The sequence below is a fragment of the Taudactylus pleione genome, unplaced genomic scaffold (genome assembly GCF_031769625.1).
Source record: "Taudactylus pleione unplaced genomic scaffold, aTauple2 ptg000004l, whole genome shotgun sequence".
In the NCBI taxonomy this organism is placed as follows: Eukaryota; Metazoa; Chordata; class Amphibia; order Anura; family Myobatrachidae; genus Taudactylus; species Taudactylus pleione.
Window position 1 is genome coordinate 2429610 of NW_028284407.1, and position 21700 is coordinate 2451309.

The following is a 21700-nucleotide window of genomic DNA, read 5'->3' on the forward strand; positions in this document are numbered from 1 at the left end:
CTGTTCCCGCACTGGGATGATCTTTCCCCCTGCGATGTTGTCCGCTGAACCGGAAGTCTTGAGACAGCCCTTCCGGGTGGGTGGTATTGCGGCTCCCAGGTATTTTTTGTTTACTTTTATGTTATTTAATTTTATTTCGTTCCATTTTATTTATATATTTCATCTTGATCTATACATTGTTTGCCACACTTCAATTTAAATTCATATATTACAGTGCACATTTACTTGATCTACTCTACTTCTCTCAATATACATATATTCATTTCCTCCCAATACACTTCATGTACATCCCTTCTCCACTCATTCATCCCCACACCATAATCACACACACCTTACATGAGGGCGCTCTATTTACGTCAGTATACCAGAGTAACATCTGACAAAAAGGTCTAAAAACACTGCAGCAGCAAAGTTTGTGAAAACCAATACGTGTGTCATTCTCATAACTTTTGCCCATGGCTGTACATACAGGTGCGCGTGGGTATTACAGAAATCTTAAGATCCAACCAAAATGTTATACAGGTCCCAAGTTCAGTAAATTGACAAACAATGATTTAATAATCATAATATCAATAAACACAAGTAACATTAATCATGCCGTAGTCGGTATGTCAACATTCAAACTGTTGACAGTAAAAATATCAACATGTTTAAAATGTTGACGCATGAAACTAGGGTTAGGTTGCAATTATAGTTAGGGTTATGCTAAAATATATACATAATAAACAGATCGACATTCCCAATATGTCAACATTATGGCGCTGACTTAATGAATGTCGACAATTCATACCACACCCCTGTAGGCATATTCTTTTAGCCTACTTTATCAAAAATGTGCTGTGAAAGCTAAATATACATATACACTGTATGATAAATGTAATCAGAATAATGTACATGACCTGAATATTAGGCTTTGTTTGTATTTGTACTCAGTATAGCTTCAAAACCACAACAGTTGTATGAGATGCCGAGATGTTTAAAGTCAGAAAAAATTGAAGATGCGCTTCTGTGTGAGTGCCCATTGGTGAGTACTGATAATTAGGTTTAATTGCTTATCTCTAAAAGGTAAACATTGTATCAGAGGTTGATTGACTGTCTTGAGCCCTTTGTAGTACTCTAACCAGTGGCATATCTATAATGTGTGCACACCCTGCACCTATACAATATACTCACCTCTCCGGAGTCTGGCATCGGTGCTGCAGAAATCACATGGCGCAACTGCCATTTTTCCGGAGACATGCGCATACTTAGTAGACTCTAGCACAGTGCCAGTGTCTACTCTCAACTGCAGTACGAGAGAGGAGGGGGCCTGCATGGAGACTGCACACGGGCCCCTCCTCTCTTAAACCGCTTCTGACTCTACTACATATAGGCTGAATCCATTGCTGGCATCTGCTTAGTATGTAGCTGGCATAAGTTTAAGCAACACATTCATATTCCACTAAGCTTTGTTTACATACATCTCATTTGCACAGGAGCCTAATGCTGGGTACACACTGGTCGATATATTGGTAGATCAATTTATCGGCCAATATATCCGCTGGCCATCGGCCAGTGTGTACAGGCGATCTGTCTGTGCACAGCGTCGTTCACAGACATATAGCATCGGCTGTGCTGCACAGCCGATGGACAGATATGTTTGCAGACATATCTGTCCATCGGCACGTGTGTACGGGCGGTCAGCAGAACGCCCGTACACACACAGCGGCAGCCGTGGTGAGGGGGTCGGCCCCGACCTGCCTCCCTGCCAGCTGGACCCACTACAGCCGAATAGATGATGGCTGTTCAGTTTGTATGAATGACCATCATCTGCAGATATATCTTTCTGGTGTGTACCCAGCTTAACACTCTGGAGAAAGCCAATTACACAGCGCTCCTCTGTGACACTGCATGGCTCCTCTGTGACACTGCATGGCTCCTCTGTGACACTGCAGGTAAATTGCACTACACAGGTCCCTCAGTGGATTTCAAAACTTGCTGGATAATGTTCTTTCCAATACAAACTTGCAACTGATACCACTTTCAGACAGAAAATGCCAGAAAACCCGGATTTTCCTGACTTTTGCGTACTGGGTTGTTTTGCCATTCTCTATCTGTACCCCCCTTCAGACAGAAGAGCAAATTACCAGGTTAAACATTTCAACCCGGTAACTTGGTGATTTACACAGGTATTTCTTCTGTCTGAAAGGGTCAACCCAGGACTAAATTCCCGTGTCTCCGACCCTGGTCAATTCCTGGGTTGAAGTCCCGGGAATTTAGACCTGGGATGACACTATCAGACAGAAAAAGGTCCCATGTAAATCAGCAAATTACCGGGTTGAAATGTTTAACCTGGTAATTTGGATTTCTGTCTGAAAGGGGTATAATTCAGTTATCCATGCAAATAACACATCATTATGTTAAATTACAGGTGTGAGAGTTTCTCCAAATCAGTCTACTATAAACCTATGGGGTCTGCACATTAAATGCAGTAGAGTCTATTTTACTTTCAGTGATTTAGAATGGGTGAGTACATGGATTTGATATAAACCTAGCACATGTGTGGAGCAGTTCTGGGCCCCATATTACCTGCTTTATTACAATCCATCTCTTGCATGTATACAGGGCCTGATTCAGACCCAGTCGCCTCCCCCAAACGCCTGCAGCCTGTCAATCGGGGGGCACTGCAAGCAGTCACTCAGCACGTGCTCCGCACATGTGCAGAACTGGTCATTAGTATGTGCAGATGCCCCAACATCAGATTTGTACGTAAACCATTGAGTTTGCATACAAATCCGAATCAGGTCTATAGGAACCAATGAGTTAAATCTAGAAACCGGGGAAGACGTGCTTCCATTATCCTCAAGGACTCCAAGCTTAGTCACCACATGTACTTATGAATATTATGGTGCAGATGTTTAGTGCTTTAGAAAAGTGTTCAGCCCAAATTCTTTTTTTAAATAATTGTTTTAACAATAAAATTTTACATCTTGAAATTTTTATTTTTGAGAATTAAAATTTGTGACTGTGATTGATCAAACTGCAATGCCAATTCCCTCCCAGGGGTGGAGCCCGTACACACGATTGAGCTATATTGTACCTGTGCAGACGTTATTGCCATTGGTATTTTGTTCTGAGGTAAATTTATATCTCATATATATTGTGCATTTATACTAATGTGTTGTTTGGTCTCACTTTTCAGGGGGAACCTCTTTCTCAAGTGTCTGATTACACCTCCTCACTAATAGCTGTTACTGGTCACAACTGGCTGCTACGTATTGCAGCCGACACTGGGGAAACATTGCAGAAGGCCTACCTGGGGTCATACAGAAAATTTAGGTGACTGAACAGAATGTTTCTATGAAATATAACACAGCCTTGCTGCACCCACAGCCCCATCTGTTCCTAGGTTGTCACCGGCCATCAAACCACTGTTAGATTTCCACTGAAGCAAAATTGTTAATAGATTGCTAGCCCCTCGCCCCAAATCGTGTACGGATTGCCACTCTTTGACAATCTCTGTGAATGTTTCTAATGTTCATGATCATTTACTGTATTGCTATATCTATGTACTGTACCTCCAAAGACACCCACTCTGCGTGAGAGATCTGTTTCCGGCCTTTGGTGCCTCCAGTGATTGTTGACCTCTTATCCAACATGTCACCGTTGAGAAGTAAGCAGCGTAGTGCGCCCTGCAGCCATTAGAAACCCAGATGTACAGATAAATGCAGACAGGCCATAAGCGTGTATGCTTCTGCCTGTGTCCCCATATTTTTAACCTATGCAAGCTACCCCTGCCTTCTAACTGACTGCGGTCACAGAACTGGTTCGGGGCTATTAGTCCTATGATGGCTGTTTCTGGGATCTGTGTGGGGAAGCTTTCTGGGGTTAATTAAAATACACAAAGAATATTCAGCAGCTGACAATCACCGCAGTGGGCTAATGAGGCAATATTTTTTCTAGTTAATAAAGCAAATTAGTCCTAATGTAGTGTTTGTTAAAAGGAGGAGGTGATGGACACTGTGTACAACACTAAAGGCACCTTTTGGTATTGTGCCCATGTCATTTGTTTAATAAGAATGGACATTACAGCAAGAAGTTATATGATCTTATAAAGCGTAGCAGGTTTTGTAGGCTGGGGCTATTGTGATGGCATGTCGAGGTCTGCATGGAGGCACAATTACGGAATATATAGAGCAATGGAGAAACTACTGGATGCATCATTTACCCTGTATGGATGTATGAAGTGACCATATGGGTGTATGGCGCATATATATCACAATATATTGATGTATGGTAACATTACAGACCTGATGAATTGTGGCGTTATAGGTCCCCTTGCAGTCACCTCTCACCAAGCATTGCTGCATAACATTTCATTGGGAAGTTACCAGAGAAGACAGCATGGACTAGAGCCGGGGTGGGACTTCCAGGCAGATGCCGCTCCCTTACAGATGTGTCAGCATACAACTATCCTGAAATCCTGCTAAATAGCCCCGCTAGGCCCACCACGGACTTTGCGACTTAGCCGTGCCAAGAGTCTCGCCATCTTTTTCACAAAATATGCTTCTTAATCGCATGACTAATGTGGCAGTACCCTGATATTTCATTTAGCTTCAGTGTGCGACTAAGTTACTAATCTGTGTAAAAAGACAGAGGTCCGATACCAGTGACTCTTGTCACGTATCGTTATGCTTCATCTGCGACTTATATACCAATTCTTCTGTCATTATTCTGTGCCTGACGTTTTGTGTGACAGAACTTCATTTTACATTAAATATTTAAGTTGTTTCATACATTTTTTTTTTTTTCCAACAGGTACATTACCTGGGATGTCCCCCAGGAGACTCTTATAGTGAAGTCTGTCCAAAAGAACTGTGTCTCTGAACCCCAGCAGGTAATGTGTCCTGGTGCAGAGATACTGAACACCTCTATGCAGGGGAATGCACGCACTTAGAATTTGCTGCACTAATAAAATAATATGCAGTAAGTTCATGTCATTGTTTTATTGTACTTTTGTAGACTACGCAAACTTCGTGATGGGGCATCGCTTGATAAAGGCCTAGTACCGTTTTAAAAATAACCGTTCATGTTTTAATGTACAAATTTTTACCAGAACTACAACAGCAACTTTTTGTTTTTAAAGTAATGAATAGTGAGTACAAAAATTGCAGAGTGGATTGCAAAGTACCTTTAAAAAGAACGGACAGCAGGTATAGCAATAGCAGCAACCGTATTGAAGTGGCACTAGTGCATACTGTATATTGCTTTTTTTTTTTCTTTACATAGTAAGTTAAGTACTTTTTTTTAAACATGTATGTGCTTTATTTTTTACTTACCTGTTCACATACAAGTTATTGTGTCCTTTTCAAAATCTCTCTGGACGGCAGACCAGTTTAGCTGCCAGACACATACAAAGACTTAGGGGTATATTAAGATTTACTAAGCAGCGGTTAGTCAAAGATGATCAGCGGCTTTGATAACCTGATGGTTAGTCAATATGCCCCTTCTACTCTCAGCTTGTCATCTGATGCCAGAGGGCAGAGAAAGGAGGGTGAGGATTTGCAGTGCAGACAGGGCTCAGAGGTATGTTCCAAAGCCTCGCTGCTCAATACATCATTTGCCATGTGACTCTCTTGGTAGTCACATGACAGTGTTGAAAATAAACTGGGCATCATTATAAATCACTAATAGCAGCCTGAAGAAACAAACCAAGAAAAACAGTAATTACTAAGATTCTTCTTATACAGATGTGTCTTCATACGCCTAGCCTCAATACGCCATGTAGCGCGAGATGCCTGGCGCGAGTGAGCTTCTGGGTTCCGTGCTACTCTGCTTGTGCCGAGCATCTTTTTTGGCCAAAAAGGCATACTAGTTGCAAACGGGTGCGACAAACCGCTTCACGAGACTGCGCTGATTAATTTATTTTGCAACAGTTCTATATCTAGGAGCAACTGAATCTGTATACGTAGCATAGCGGACCTTGGAATCGGAAAAAGCAGCAGCCGCTGCATCATAGCACTTTGTATACAGATTCAAACTCGAGGTGACTACACACTAGACGGTTTTTGGAATGATATCCCCGATTCTGAAGCATCTAAACGACATATCGTTCAAAATCGTCTAGTGGGTATGCTCTATGTCGTTCGGTGCACGCTCCTGTGGGCTCGTCAGTCGCATCGCCAGGTTGGCCTGCATGTATAGCCGACCTGATGATGCTGCTGACGACCCCATGCATCGGAGTGTGGCAGGAGCCAAAGTATCGGGCGGTCGGGCACCGCATTGTCTAGTGTGTACCTGGCATTCGATATATCGGCCCATCGGTGGGGAGGGGGGCTTGGGGTTCGCATCCCTGGGTACAAACATCGTTAAGTGTGTACCCAGCTTCAGGCACACACAGATATACAAGTGTTGCATATCAAATTAATCAGTGGAGTCTTGTGAAGCAGTTTGCGACTAAGATGCATTTTTCGGGCGAAAAAAAAGTTTTAGATTATCTTCCTAGACAGGACAGAAACACATATAGATGATATTATTAACTAATTATACGTATTTCATTACATTATCTTTAACTCTTTCATATTTTGTGCTCTTCAATTGCTTATTTTATTTTGTCTTTCAGAGTGCGGTGCTGATTTACTTGGCAGTTTTCAACGTTTTTCCTCTCTCGTTAGTGGGGGTGCTAGAGATTGCTAAAAACGTAAGATGAGATTTATGCAGCATTGTGTTGAAAGGGAAATAATCACACTGCTAATAATTCCCTGTTCAGGGCTTTTAGTCAGTAATGTAACCAGATGAATGTATTAACTTTACGAGTAGCAGCATTGCATTTGATGAACCACCTATGTATTACATAGGGAACTGTTTTGAGTTAAAAACAGCATAAGTACTCTATTTACAGGCAGTGGTGCTCTACTGTATGACCACAAGGGGTCCCCGCACATCCAATCCTGCCTTTGTCCAGGAAACTTACATAATTTAGTTGTAATATTTTGGGGAAGGAATTTTTTTTTTTTTTTCTTCTTGGGAAGGATCGATTGATTCTGTTTTAGTTTTGTCGTCTCCACATTTTGTTATTAAACTCCTTTATTACCTTTTATTAATCATCAAATTTAGTTTTAGATCAGCAGCTATATAAGGTCAAAATTATCTATTTTTCTTGAGTAGATATTTGTGGAAATAATATTTCAAGATAAACCTATGGCTCCAACAGTTTCATGATTCTCACTGCCTGGGGTTTAAATATAAATGACTACAAATAGAGGTTGTCAGTATATTGCCCATGTGCCTTGAGAAAGCAGGCTTTGCACACACTAATCTGGGTGTGGTATAAGAGATAGACAAAAATTAGTTGGACAATGTCTAGATCTACCCCAGTTGTTAGACAGTCAATAGATCGACAGGTACAAAAGGTCGACATACTAAAGGTCGACATACTAAAGGTCGACATGTAAGAAGGTCAACAGGTACAAAAGGTCGACATGGAAAAGGTCGTCACGGAAATGGTTGACATTTTTTTTTTTTTTTGCGTAAATACCATTCGGCCCCTTGCGGGCTCGCTTCGCTCGCCACGCTGCGGGCACGGTGGCTCGCTTCGCTCGCCACATGGATTTATTCCCCCTCCATGCCCACTTGGATGGTAGGGAATGACGTTGGATGGTAGGGAATGACGTTGGACACTGGCTCATCTTAAGTGCCTAACCCTAAACCTAAAAAAAAAAAGTCGATCATTTTCGTGTCGACCTTCTTACATGTCGACCTTCTTACATGTCGACCTTTTGTACCTGTCGACCTATTGACTGTCTAACAACTGGGGTCGATCTAGACATTGTCTAACTAATTACTGTCTATCTACAGTCCGGCACCCCACTAATCTGATGTTGATCTAGGATTGTACAGTATGTATGTATTGTCACCCAGTCTGTCTAGTTGCGTTGGCATTTTTAACGTGGATCTAAAGTGTGGTATTTGCTGTGGATCTTTTTACTTGGCTCAGTAACAGGCTGTTGGTAGCACCTGATTGAACAAACCGTGCTGACAACCTTCATCTGCAGCAAAGTATTTCCAAACTTCAGACCTGGAGCCCTTAGTGCCAGGGGATTGCAGATTTCTTTTTAACTGCAGCGATCTCAGCCATGGATGAAAGGGGGCTTTAAGGAAAAATATTGATATTTCTTTTAATAGGCTCCAGGCCAAAAGGATCCTTGCTTAGACAATTTAATGGTGAGAAAGAGGCGCTCTCTAGTGTATTAACGAAGTTAAAGGAGAAGGAGGATATGGTAATGTGCGTGCAGCAAATGAAGAAAAATCAGGCTCATCAGACAAGTATCTCTTTGTAGAAACGGATATATCCCTCCACACTTTTTTCCAGATGACCATTCTAGGTGATAACTAGAGGAAGGGTGAGAGATTATACACTCCCTAGTGTATTACCTTTTATTTAAAAAGTAGAGGTAATAAATCTTATGCGTACCGCAGTCAGATGTTGTATGTGCACATATGGGTCTTTGCTGGAGTCCTGCAGGGCTTCCTTCCACTGGTCATCCAGTGTTATTACCAAGATGTACCTAGTATCATAGATTCTCATAAATCATTTTTAGTTCTCACTACCCAAAAATGTTATACCCAAGTGGATGCAAAGAATACAAATGCCAGTATCACGTATTTCTTTGCAGTTTCATATAACAAAATCGTAAATAAATAAAAAATATAAAATATCTTACATGTGGTCTTAGTCACCAGTTGGAACAAAGTACTGATGTCGCACTATACCCTCAACGCGTTTCGTCTCTTACGCCTTTTACTTCAGGCTGGACTTTCGTCAGGAGGATCTTTTTCTGGAGCCCAAAGCTCCTATTTATAGGGGAGAGGTTAATTAGAATGACCTTCTATGGCGTTTCCACCCATCTGTACGGCGACATCATGTTTAAACCTTCTGCGCATGCGCGGGATTTGTTAAACTCCGCGATGTTACCCATATCCTTTTTACACTCCATATTCCGGCAGTAATTTGGCCACATGCTAGCTCTTATATTAGCGCTTCGTCTGGGAATGGTGGACGCTATATTTATACATACAGCCCTTTATTCTAAGTGCCTTTTCATAAATACTAGAATATCTACAGCGGCGGCCATTTTAATGGAGACCATTTATATGGGCTATGTTAGCCGATGGACATTTTGACACAGAAGTCTCGATTGGTAAACCAGATATCTCCTAAAACAATTCCATAATTTCATTAAGGTGCAATATAAGGTAATTCAAAAAAGGTCATATTAAAATCTCCCTATTTAAGAACAACAGGATAAGAATACATATACAATATATAAAAACATGTATACAAAATATATATAAAAAACACTCTATAGGTTTCATTCATATTAAATGTTACATATATAAAAATAACACTCTATAGCTTTCCTGTAATAAATGTTACATATAAAATCGGCAAACCAAAAGTACCTGGTTGAAAAGAAGAGACACTGACTATATGTAGCGCTGATAGAGTACCCTTATATTGTGTGTGTGTGTGTGTGTGTGTGTATATCTATATTTAGTGTGTGTATATTTGTAGTTCAGGGTCCTTAGGGCTCCACAGGGAGGTGTAGGAGGGACTTTGAGGACCGGACACCAACAGCAAAGCTTTTCAATCCCAGGATGCTCCGGTCCTTCCCCCTATACCCCGCACGCTGCCTGAGGGCAACTCTGTTTCATTGGTGTCTGGCAGGAGCTGGATCACCGTTTTTACAGGGGGCTGCTATTAAGCAGCTCAAGCTTATGTTTATGATTTCATTTTAGTTTCATTTATTCTACTAATGACCAGCAGCACGATACAGTCCTTTAGACGTCTGCACTGCTGCTCCATCACCCCTCCACAGAGCCGTAACACCAGCCCTGAGGGGGACCTAGCTAGCGAGGCTCCCCGGATCCCAGACTGCAGCCGGGACAGCGTGTATGCGCAGTCTTGCTTCCCGTCTTAGGAGACAGACCAGAGGCGCTATTGTGAACACCGGTTTGTCCGGGACTCCACTAGACCACCAGGGCATTACAAGCACTGGCGCAAGGCATTTGTAAGGCCAGGGGTTAAAGTCAGCATAGGAGAGAAGGTGCTCTCCCTGCGGCCCCTCCCCCAGCTCAGGGCGACATTCCAATGCAGTCTTGCTGCTCCTCCCTCACCCACCGCCCCCTCTGAGACTCACGGCAGCCATTTTCTGCATTCAGGTCTCCGGGAACGCTGGGTCCAGTATCCCTGTATGCCTCTCCTAAGGGCCATGTTATACAGCGCTATAGCCTACCAGCCACTGCGGTCTGTATAGTTGATTTTAGTTCCCACTGCAGTTATATTGTATATTCTGCATTGTATGTGACTTATGCTAGCGCTGCTGTCTGTTTTCTTTTTCATATGACTGTCAGCTTATACCTTTCCTTTTCTTCTACTATAACCCTGGCACACTAAAGGTATGTACCTCACATCTCCATATATTTGTGAGGGCTATCACATACTAGTTATCGCTGTTGGTCACTACACTGTGCCATATTGTGTGTTACATTATTCTTGCAGCTATGTCTGGCAGAGGCAATACAGACAAGCAGCATGTTCCTTCCACTCTGGTGTCTTGTAAGTCCTGCTCAGCAGGCTTAACTTCAGAGGACCTCATTCAGGATGGTCTTTGTACATCGTGTTATACTGCCCCGGGCTCATCAGCCCCGGTTTTCTCTCTCAGGACCCACCCTGGGCTACTTTTTCACAGGTGCTGGCAAAAGTTGCGGACCATCTAACGGCCCATGTGGTGGCTCCCCCTATGGGATGGCCACAGCAGGTACTCCCTGCAAATCACTTGCCTCCCGCATCGGTAGACATACTTTCTACCTCAGTGCAGTCTAGCTTTTCAGTAAATGCTGTAAAAAGAGAGACCCTTACCTAGTAAACCTACTAAGTGTGCTGTGTTGTATTCCCAGTCCACCAAGCTATCAGGTTCTGATTTATCATCTGGGGAGGCAGAAGATGCAGACGTCTCTCACTGTAACTTTCCTTCAGGTGACAGAGATCCTCCCTCTAAATTGGATATACCTGCACTTGAGAGAGCTGTAAAATCTATTCTTCAAATAGAATAGACAGAACCTGCTCCTAAGGCAAAACAGCCATCCTTTAAATGGCAAAAAGTTAATTTTACCAGAATTTCCTCCCCTCTGATCAGCTATCTGATCATATGAGTGTGGCATGGAATATGCCCAGTAAAAGATTTCAGTTGCCTAAGCGTTTAAGTTCCTTTTACCCTCTTCCCGCTACTGATTGCACTAAAAGCGAAGTTCCCCCAGCAGTGGATTCCCACGTGACACATCTAATCACAAATGCTACCTTACCTATCCATACTGCAACCTCCTTAAAGAAGGCTACGGATAGAAGGATGGAAGCATATCTAAAATCTATATACTCTCTTACAGGAGCTGTTACTCATCCTGCTAGACCTATGGCTATGGATGCAGCACATTATTTCGGTGAAGCAGCTATGGATACGGCTCTCCTAGCCTCCAAGGCATCTGCCACTTCTGTAGTAGCCTGTTGCATTGTTTGGCTCCGCTCATGGAAGGCAGATGAGGTCTTGGAGTCTCTGTCTTATTCAGGGGATACTTGTTTGGCCCAGAATTGGACAAAATTGTAACTACCTTGGCAGCTTCCAAGATGGCGTTCCTGCCCTCTGCATATAATTCGAAGCCTCGGATGTCATCCTTTCGTCCTCAATGAAAAGCTAAAGGTCAGTCCTTTTTCAAGGCATCAAGCATCTAAGGCTTCCAAGCCTAGGACCAAACAGACCTGGGCTACTAGACGTCCAGCTACCAAATATGAGGACAAGCCTTCAGCCTGACGGACGGGCCTCTCCCTGGGAGGCCAACTTCTTCAATTCCACAAATACTGGCGTCAGACCACAACAGACGCCTGCGTAAGAGAAGTGGTCTCCCACGGATATGATCTATCCTTCCTGAGGCATCCCCCCAGCAGTTCTTTTGCACAGGCCCTCCATCGGACCCACGCAAGCCCTGCTGCTCCAAAAGGCCATTCAGTCCTTACTTATCTCAAGGGTAATAATTCTGATCCCCCTCAGCACAGCGAGGGAAGGGCTATTATTCTACCCTTTTTTTTTAGTTCAGAAGCCCAAAGGGTCTCATCAACCTATCCCCAACCTCAAGTCTCTTAACAAGTTTATCAGGGTGCCCAGGTTTCGTATGGAAACCCTCCGCTCTATTATCCTGCCTATGGAGCCTCGGGAGTTTATGGTGTCTCTGGACATTCAGGACGCTTACCTACATGTACCTATAGCACCTTCTCTATCAACAATATATCTGGTTTGCTATACTACAGCAACATTACCAATTTCAGGCTCTGCCTTTTGGCCTTTCAACGGCTCCTCGGGTCTTTACCAAGATCATGTCTGTTATGGCTACCCCTCTTCGTCGTGGAGGGATCAGACTGCTCCCATATTTCGACGATCTCTTACTGTTGGCCAACTTCCCAGAAATTCTTCACCGCCACCTACAGATAACCATTGCCTTTCTACAAACGCACGATTGGCTGATCAACTGGAAACTTTCTTGACACCTTCTCAAAGAATGGTACATCTGGGAGCCCTCCTGGACTCTCAGGTTCAGAGAATTTTCTTAACGTCAGAAAAAATCTCGGTATTACAACACCGGGTGCACAGACTACTACACAGTTGCCGAGTGTCAATTCACTCTGCAATGCAGACCCTGGGATCCATGGTGTCCCCCTTCGAGATGGTGGAGTTTGCTCAGTTTCACTCTAGACCACTACAACACCTGATCCTCTCCAGATTGAACGGGCTGCCTCCTCTGCTCAGATCCCAGATGATGAGCCTCTCCCTGGAGGTTCGCCTGTCCCTAGCCTGGTGGCTATAGACATCCCACTTGAACAAGGGACGCCCCTTTTGGATCCCGGACAGGGTACTCCTAGCCACGGACGCAAGCCTCCTCTGGTGGAATGCTGTGACCGGCTAGCACTCTTTCCAGGGCCGCTGGACTCCAGCCGAGGCGGTCTTACCAATCAACGTCCTAGAACTCCGAGCCATATACCAAGCTCTCACTCTGGCTCAGGATATTCTTCAGAGCAGGCCAGTACAAGTACAGTCTGACAACGCCATGGCAGTGACCTACCTCAATTACCAAGGAGGCACTCAAAGTCTTTGCAGCAATGGCAGAAGTGTCCCACATTCTCACATGGACCGAACGCCATCTCCCAGTCATCTCCGCAGTGTTCATCCCAGGAATTCTCAATTGGGAAGCGGATTTCCTCAGCCATCACGACGTGCATGCAGGAGAGTAGTTTCTACATCCAGAAGTCTTTCAGCTTCTGGTGGAAAAATAGGGTCTACCAGATATGGATCTCATGGCCTCAAGACACAAACTTCCAGTGTATGGAGCCATGACAAGGGATCCCAACGCGGCCTTCGTGGACGCATTATCTATGAGGTGGACCTTCCAGTTAGCATATCTCTTCCCTCCAATATCCCTTCTACCTCGAGTTCTTCGGAAATTCAAACAGGAAGGGGGCACAGTCCTGTTAGCGTCTAGGCTAAGCTAGAGTTATTATCTGTACTCCGACTTTCAAAGTCTCTCCATAGACGTTCCTCTTCAACTTCCTGTACGACCAGACCTGTTGTCCCAGGGTCCCTGTCTACTTCCGGACCTGGCCCGCCTGTCTGTAACGAACTGGCTCTTGAGACATCCATCTTAAGGTCTAAGGGATTTCTAGCTCTGTGGTTTAGGCCATGATCAGAGCTCGTAAACTGGCCTGTGCCAGGACTTCTCACTGGGTATGGCATACATATTTCTAGTGATGTGCTCATAGAAACTGACCCTCAAGTTTTTAAGGTTTCTAGAATTCTTGCCTTTCTTCAGGCTGGATTGGATCTGGTACTCCAACCTAGCATCTCTGAAAGTGCACGTCTCTGCTCTGTCTATCTGGTTCCAGCGCAGAATTGCTACTCTACCGGATGTTTACACCTTCCTGCAGGGTGTCCTAAGTATACAACCTCCCTTTGTCCCAACCTGTGGCTCCGTGGGATTTGTCAGTGGTTCTCCATGCACTTCGGGAACCTCCATTCAAACCCTTGGAATTATTGGATGTCAAGTGGATCACTGCGAAGATTCTGGGCCTGATTCAGACCCGGTCGCAACCGGGTCGATGGTGGCCCACAGCGCATGCGCACGATGGAGCCGGCTCCGTCGTGCGCATGCGCGAGACCCGGCTAGCGACGGGCAATCTGTCGCTCCGGGTCTCGCAACAAAGGGGGCGAGCTGTCGATGTTGAGTGACAGCTCGCCCCTTTGGTGGGCGGGCCGGGGGGTGGCTGCCCAAACGGAGGCGTTCCCATGAGAGTGATGTCAGTGGAGAGATTCCGGCTCTGTTAGAGCCGAAATCTCTCTGGGGCTTGCGGCCACGAGACCCTACCACAAGGGTCTCGTCGCAAGCCCTACCACACGGGTCTCGTCTTCACCATCGCGACCGTCATCATGGCCGCTCGCAATAGCACAGCTATGCAAGCGGCCAAGAGGCCGATCCGAAAAAAAAAAAGCCGGCCCTGATTCAGAGAGAGCGCTCTGTCAGAGCGTCCGGCTCTGAATCAGGCCCTCTGTTTCTTCTGGCTATAGCATCTGCCTGTAGGGTATCTGATTTAGGGGCGCTGTTCTTAGATTGTGTCCAGGCTCCCTTCGCCAAAGTGGTTACTCGTTTCCACATTGAGGAAATTGTGGTTCCGGCCTTTCAATCACCAGACCTCTCGGCAGGTGAGGCCTCTTTGGATATGGTCCGTGCCCTAAGGATCTACGTGGACCGCACTAGTTCCATCAGGAAATCAGACTCCCTCTTCATCTTATATGGATTCCATAAGAAGGGATGGCTAGCTAACAAACAGATGGATTCCCATGACTATCTCACAGGCTTACGCGCAGACTGGCATTCCTGTGCCAGCTACAGTATCTGCTCATTCTACTTGCTCTGTGGGTCCCTCGTGGCCACCCGGCGTGGCGCCTCTGCTGAACAACTATGCAAGGTGGCTACATGGTCTTCCGTCCTCACCTTTCTTAGGTTCTATGCCTTTGATACATTTGCCTCTCAGGATACTTCCTTTGGGCGCAGGGTTCTCCTCTCAGCTCAGGAGCGTCCCCGCCCTTGAACAACTGCTTTGGGACATCCCCATTGTCTCCCTGTGGTGTACTATGGACCCTGAAGAAGAAAAGGAGAGTTATGGTAAAACATACCCTTGTTAACTCTTTCTTTGAAGTCCATAGGCTCCACAGGTCACCCGCCCTGACACAGTTGGCTTCTATGGGTATCTTCTCTTGGTCACTTGTTTCCTTCTCTGTGTGAGAGTGTGATTCTTCAGTGTACCAGTCTTCCTTCTCTCCTATCCTGCTGTGGGCGGGGCATAGGGGGAAGGATCGGAGCATCCTGGGATTGAAAAGCTTTGCTGTTGGTGTTTGGTCCTCCAAGTCCCACCTACACCCCATTGCCTCCCTGTGGACCGTATGGACTTCGAAGAAAGATTTAACAAGGCTAATTTTTCCAATAACTCTCCTTTTTGTGTGTATGCATGTATAATATGTATAATATATATATATATATATATATATATATATATATATATATGACTTTTATCAAGAACCTTTAAAGCAGTGAAGTGTAAATACCTTTATAGAACTAAGTTCCTGCTGTAGTGTGCTTGTCCGACCCTCGGAGATACTTCCGGATCTTCGGCCAGCTGGAATACGGCACTCGATATCACCACGTCTGCGACACAACGGACTTCTGTTGTGACGAAACGCGTTGGAGTGTTTTCCAGAGGTCGCAGACGTGTTGACGTTGACTGCCGTATTCCAGATGGCCGGAGATCCGATTGTGTCTCCGCTAAAGTGACGGAGATTGGAGTGAGCGTGAACCAGGAGCGTGTGCCTTCCAGGAAGCCCCGGGGAGGGATCGTGAGGCTAAGCAATTGCTGCTTTGATGAACGTGAGCATATGTGATGTAAAGAGGTTTTTCTATTATTATACTCACGTGGTGCGCCTTCTATCTTTTCTTTTGCATATATTCAACTGTTTGACCCGTGGTGGGGTCCAGTGGAACTGGCTGCATCAGCATCGAGTATTGATTACTGGAAATTGGCTAAAGAACTGATTGAAATTATTGCTGGGACTTGTTGCGCACCTTTTAAAAATCGTATATGTGTGTGTATATAACAGCCAAATAATTTTAATTATTCTGAGTATTTAAGTCTATTTTATTCATCTAGTTATTTTGCATGGGTTTTTCTTGTTCTGCTTATAGTTGTTTATGTTGCTTACACAGGTTTTTGGATCTAATGTGACTGATGCAATGATTTGCAATGGCATGGTTGTTGTAATGCACAGTGCTGGCCTGGTCCGGCTCTACAGCTTTGAGAGAATTGCTGAGCAGGTAAGCATTAATGCGTGTGAGTAATACCCCTTTTATACTACTTTCATACCTAAAGTCCTGGCTTCAACCTGGCTCTGACCAGGGCCACCAAGCACATGTTGAAGCCAGGCTGCTCCTTTTATACATGGGTGACGAACCAGGTTATTCCAGAGTCGTTACCCTTCACAGTTGACCCGGGTCTTGCAGTGACCCAGGTCTTCCATCAGGCAGCAGTGGACGCTTGGAAATTATGTTTTCTCCAAGCGCCACTGAGCCTGCCAATCGGAGCCTTTTAGGCATGAACCGGGTCATCGCGAACTGGGAATAACCCTGCTACTGAGCAGGGTCGGGGCCCGGGGCCCCTTTCACACATACTCTAGAACCGGGTCAATGCGCGTGCACCGGCAAAAACACGGGTATTTAGACTATGTGTGAAAGGGGTATTGCACTGCCCAAATAAGCCGGGTTATTGCCGGGTCACGGGTTGACAACCCTGCTCGCTACCCGGGTAGCGAGCAGGGTTGGAAACTGGAACAACCCATGTAACTGCAGTGTGAACGGGTGATCCAGGTCATCCAGCCCAAGTCCTTTTCACAGCATAGGAAAATACGAATCCCTGGCGCTTGGAGACTGCCATCTCCAATTGCTGGCAGGAGAAAACCACTGCACCCGTGTATAGTGTGAACTTCGCTAGCCCGGGTCTGACCCGTGTTGAGACAGTGTTCCAAATTCCGGGATTTTGGTTTAAAAGGGGCATAACGGAGCCAGGTGCAGATACACTCACAGTAACCATTTAAATCTCCAGCCAGCAGGGTACGATTGCAGTTGTAGGTACACGACAGCTGGAGAGTTGCTGGTTGTCTTTCTGTGTAGTAGATAATAAAGACAATGCAAACACACCCAAATAAAGCTGCAACATTTATTTTACTGTTTTAGGAGCAGGTGATGGTGCTACATAGCAGAAAATGAAATACGTTTTGTAGTACGATTTGGGTGTGGATGAATTTACTTTATTATTAGCTACATTCACCAACCATTTGCTTTGGCATGTACCTGTGTCTGTATCTAATCTTAGTGTTTTGTGATATTATTTTGATATAATCTGTGTATTTGTAATCCTTTCTCTAAGGCTGCGTAATTGCTGAGCTGGGAATGTCCATGTTCTAAGGTCCAGAACCAGTAGAGGTCACCAGCATACACTGACTTTTGGGTAACTTTAAAACAAAAGTGAAACTGCAGAATCGTGGAACATTTGAAGCCTACAAATGGCATATTTGCTAAAGGGGATTGATGCAAGTGACTGAATTGCAATACTGATAGTGATTGCTGAGGGGCTCATAACTGAGGAGAACATGTGAATTGGTCACACAATGCCGACATACAATCCAGGGTGGGATGCGGTCAGCTTGTGACATTCAGTATCTCTACAGTACAATGTCGACAGTTATGATGTGTCTACAGCTGACCTGTCGACAACTGCAAAATATCGACAAGTTAAAAATGTCGATATTAGGGTTAAGCTTGAAGTTATGATTATGGATCGGTACATACTAACCAGCCCAACCACAGTTTTTCAACATTAATCGCAAACCGCCTGATCATTACCGTAGCCGTCATGTTAAGGTTAGCATTAGGGTTACGGTGCTTAATGCCAAAAACAGACAGTCAACATCTTAAACCCGTTTGACATGTACAAAATATACTGGACCCTCCAGGGTCACCCTCTTTGGCCAGCCGTAAGCCAAGCTGCCCGGTCAGTCGCAGTTAATCGTCCGATTAAGCTGAGGGTTTCCATGTTTTTAAAAGACAACTAAACCTTAACATTGAAATTTTCAGATTAGAAGCACTGACACAATGCTCATGTTAGTAATATCAGGGGTCATTCCATTGCGGTTCTGTTACACAGTAAAGTATGATCGAGCAATTACACATTCCATTATGGCCGGAGCCACAACGTACAACTTCACTCCCCAGTGTATGAGTCCACAAAGCTATTGCCGTTACCTTGGAGACTTCATAGATAGCGCACAAGCAAGTTCCTTTAGAGACCAATTTCGGTATTTTACATATGGTATTTATGTCAGTAATGCATCAACCTTCATCCTTGTTAATGTCAGAAAGTGGCTTTACTTGCCTGGTACATTCCTTATAATCCTAGTGATGTAAGGGAAAATAAACACCATGCAGAGAGTAGATCTTCATTTTTCAGTTCAGCCATCTGTACATTACAGCCAGGACTGTTTATTTATTCAGGTCGGTGAATGGGGCTGCAGCATGCAATTGTCTACCTGTAAATTATGTTATTAGTATACAGCGTATCCGACATTCACTCTAATGTTCACCGTTTCTATAACATATCAAATTATTTTTGACTACTACCATCACTGGTATTATTGTTTTTTTCTTTTTACATTAACCAGATGTCACTGAGCTACTGTATCTCTATGTTTAAAACCCTGTTTGCATTGATTTATTAGTGAGTGGAATTCCAAATACTCCAAGATTCCAACAGCAGCTTCTCATGGTGGCCACATGTTATATGATATGATGGCAGACTCTCGGTTACCACAATGGATCTGATTATATTTTGTCATTGACATCTGGATTCCCAGAACCTTTATTTCCTATTTTTAATAGATTTATTGTACTGAAATTGTCTTGGTGGAGCAAGTTATAGCCTAGGACCAAATGTAATACAATGCAAAATGGTATTATGACTTTATTCGAATTTTTCATATTTAGCTGGCTCCCACAGTTGGAGCTTTTCTTTTGTGTTATTATTATTATCATTTATTTATATGGCGCCAAAAGTGTTCCGCAGCGCCTTACAAAATACATAAACAAATAGGTGACCAGTGACTCACAGAACAATACAATACAGGACAAGGACATGGATAATATACATTGCTACATTAGCGACCATAACACAAAGATAAGCAGCCGAGCATAAGCAACCAAGTGTTAGGTGCCCTAGTGGGGAGTAAGAAGTGGATGAAAGTAAAGTAGAAAGAAGCACAAGATTATAGCACACTTACGGAACCCACATTAATAAATTACCTATAAATGAAAGCACACACAGAAACGGTGTCCGGATAGATGATCAGGAATGAATAGGTGGACAGGGTTAAAAGGGCAACAAGTTGATCGACATGTTTTTTAATGGTTTATTCAACATTTTAGAGTTAGGCACTTGGGGGAGGGTTAGGCTGTCGGATGGTACGTGGTAGGGTTAGGCACTAGATGAGGGTTAGGCTAGGTTTAGGCACTAGGGGGAGGGTTAGGCTGTCGGATGGTACGTGTTAGGGTTAGGCACTAGATGAGGGTTAGGCTAGGTTTAGGCACTAGGGGGAGGATTAGGCTGTCGGATGGTACGGTTAGGCACTAGGTGAAGGGTTAGGTTAGGTTTAGGCTCTTAGGGGGAGGGTTAGGCTGTCGGATGGTACGTGTTAGGGTTAGGCACTAGGTGAGGGTTAGGCTAGGTTTAGGCACTAGGGGGAGGGTTAGGCATAAGGAAAAAGATTGGGATTAGGGTTAGGCACTAGGATGGACGGTTAGGGTTAGGCACTAGGGGGACGGTTAGGGTTAGACACCAGGGGAATGGGAAGGTTTAGACATTAGGGAAAAGGTGAGGGTTAGGCACTAGGAGGGACGGTTAGGTTTAGGCACTAGGTGGAGGGTTAGGTTTAGGCACTAGGGGGACGGTTAGGTTTAGGCATTAGGGAAAAGGTTAGGGTTAGGCAATAGAGGGTTAGGATTAGGCACTAGGGTGACGGTTAGGGTTAGACACCAGGGGAAGAGTTAGGGTTAGGCATTAGGGAAAAGGTTAGGGTTAGGCACTAGGAGGGACAGGTAGGGTTAGGCACTAGGTGGAGGGTTAGGTTTAGGCACTAGGGGGACGGTTAGGGACCATTGGAAAGGTTAGGCATTAGGGAAAAGGTTAGGGTTAGGCAATGGAGAAAGGGTTAGGTTTGGGCACTAGGGGGACGGTTAGGCATTAGGGAAAAGGTTAGGGATAGGCAATAGAGGGAGGATTAGGCACTAGGGGGACGGTTCGGGTAAGGCACCAGGGGAAGGGTTAGGGTTAGGCACCAGGGAGGGTTAGGATTAGTGTTAAATTACAAAAAAAATTACCTTTTGTATCTGTTGACCTATTGCAAGTCAACCATTTGGTGTTGACCTATTGACTGTCAACCGTTTTATTGTTGATCTTTTATACCACAACCCACTGAAACATTATTCACAAACTCTTATTTGCAGTGAGGAAAGCGGGAATGTAATTGTGCAAAGTAGAATCCGCACCACTAAGCCTTAGAGAGTGATAAAGTACCAACCAATCAGCTCCTAACAGTTTACAGGCTGTGTTTGAAAAATGAGAGTTGGGAGCTGATTGGTGGGTACTTTATCTCTCTCCACTTTTTCACTCTCCAAGGCTTAGTGCATGTATAATAAATGCCTTCTAAATCCCATTAGCAATAGTACAATACACAAATCTATAAACACTTTTTCAGAACTTTGTTTTTTAATGTAGCCGTAATTTTTTATTTGAACAAGTAGCACAGGTACAGGTAAAGTGTTAAAAAGTTGTCATCTAACATTTCTAAATGTATATTTTAAAGTCCTCATGTCATGACCGATTGTACTATGATACAGTATCAAAGCATCTTTCTCCCATTGTCATCCATATTAAGGAGCCCATTTATGAACGAGTTTTATCATACGCAATGAGTTTTAAAATGGTGCTCCAGCCAATCAGCTCCCAACTGTCATTTTTCAAACAAATGACAGTTAGGAGCTGATTGGCGGAAGCACCATTATCATACGCAAGGAGTTTTAAACTCATTGCGTATGATTAAACACTTTCATAAATGGGCTCCTATGGCTCTGAAAAGTTTACGGTGTATGTTATTCAATGCATTTACAATTAAACAATTTAAAAAAAAGTCTCTTCATATTATCCCTTCTAAAGAGAACAGATTGTGAATTTGCCCATAGCAACAAATCAGCTTCTACCTATCATTTTATATAATGGACTTGATAAATGATAAAATATTTATTTATATTTAGAGGTCCTGTTATAGTTTAACTGTAGCAGAGGTGCCAGCTTTGTGGGTCAATCCACTACTCTTGAGAATGGAGCCTATTGATTCCTTAGGAGCCACTGACACCACTTCGAGCAGTCAGTTATACAGTTTCCCAGCTCAACCACCAATGAAATTACATTTTATCTTGCACTAACGCCAAGATCTATTATCCATGCAATTAATATTGTCTCTTT

General features: G+C 44.1%; 1 protein-coding gene across 1 annotated transcript in view; it reads left to right on the top strand.

Annotated features, from left to right (window-relative positions):
• The window catches only part of DCAF17 (DDB1 and CUL4 associated factor 17), a 58141-nt gene that overhangs the window by 15169 nt on the left and 21272 nt on the right, over window positions 1-21700 (top strand). The window contains exons 5-9 of the mRNA XM_088470414.1: window positions 934-1024; window positions 3182-3318; window positions 4798-4876; window positions 6602-6679; window positions 16339-16446. Coding sequence (XP_088326540.1) covers window positions 934-1024; window positions 3182-3318; window positions 4798-4876; window positions 6602-6679; window positions 16339-16446 — 493 coding nt within the window. The remainder of the gene's footprint in view (window positions 1-933; window positions 1025-3181; window positions 3319-4797; window positions 4877-6601; window positions 6680-16338; window positions 16447-21700) is intronic.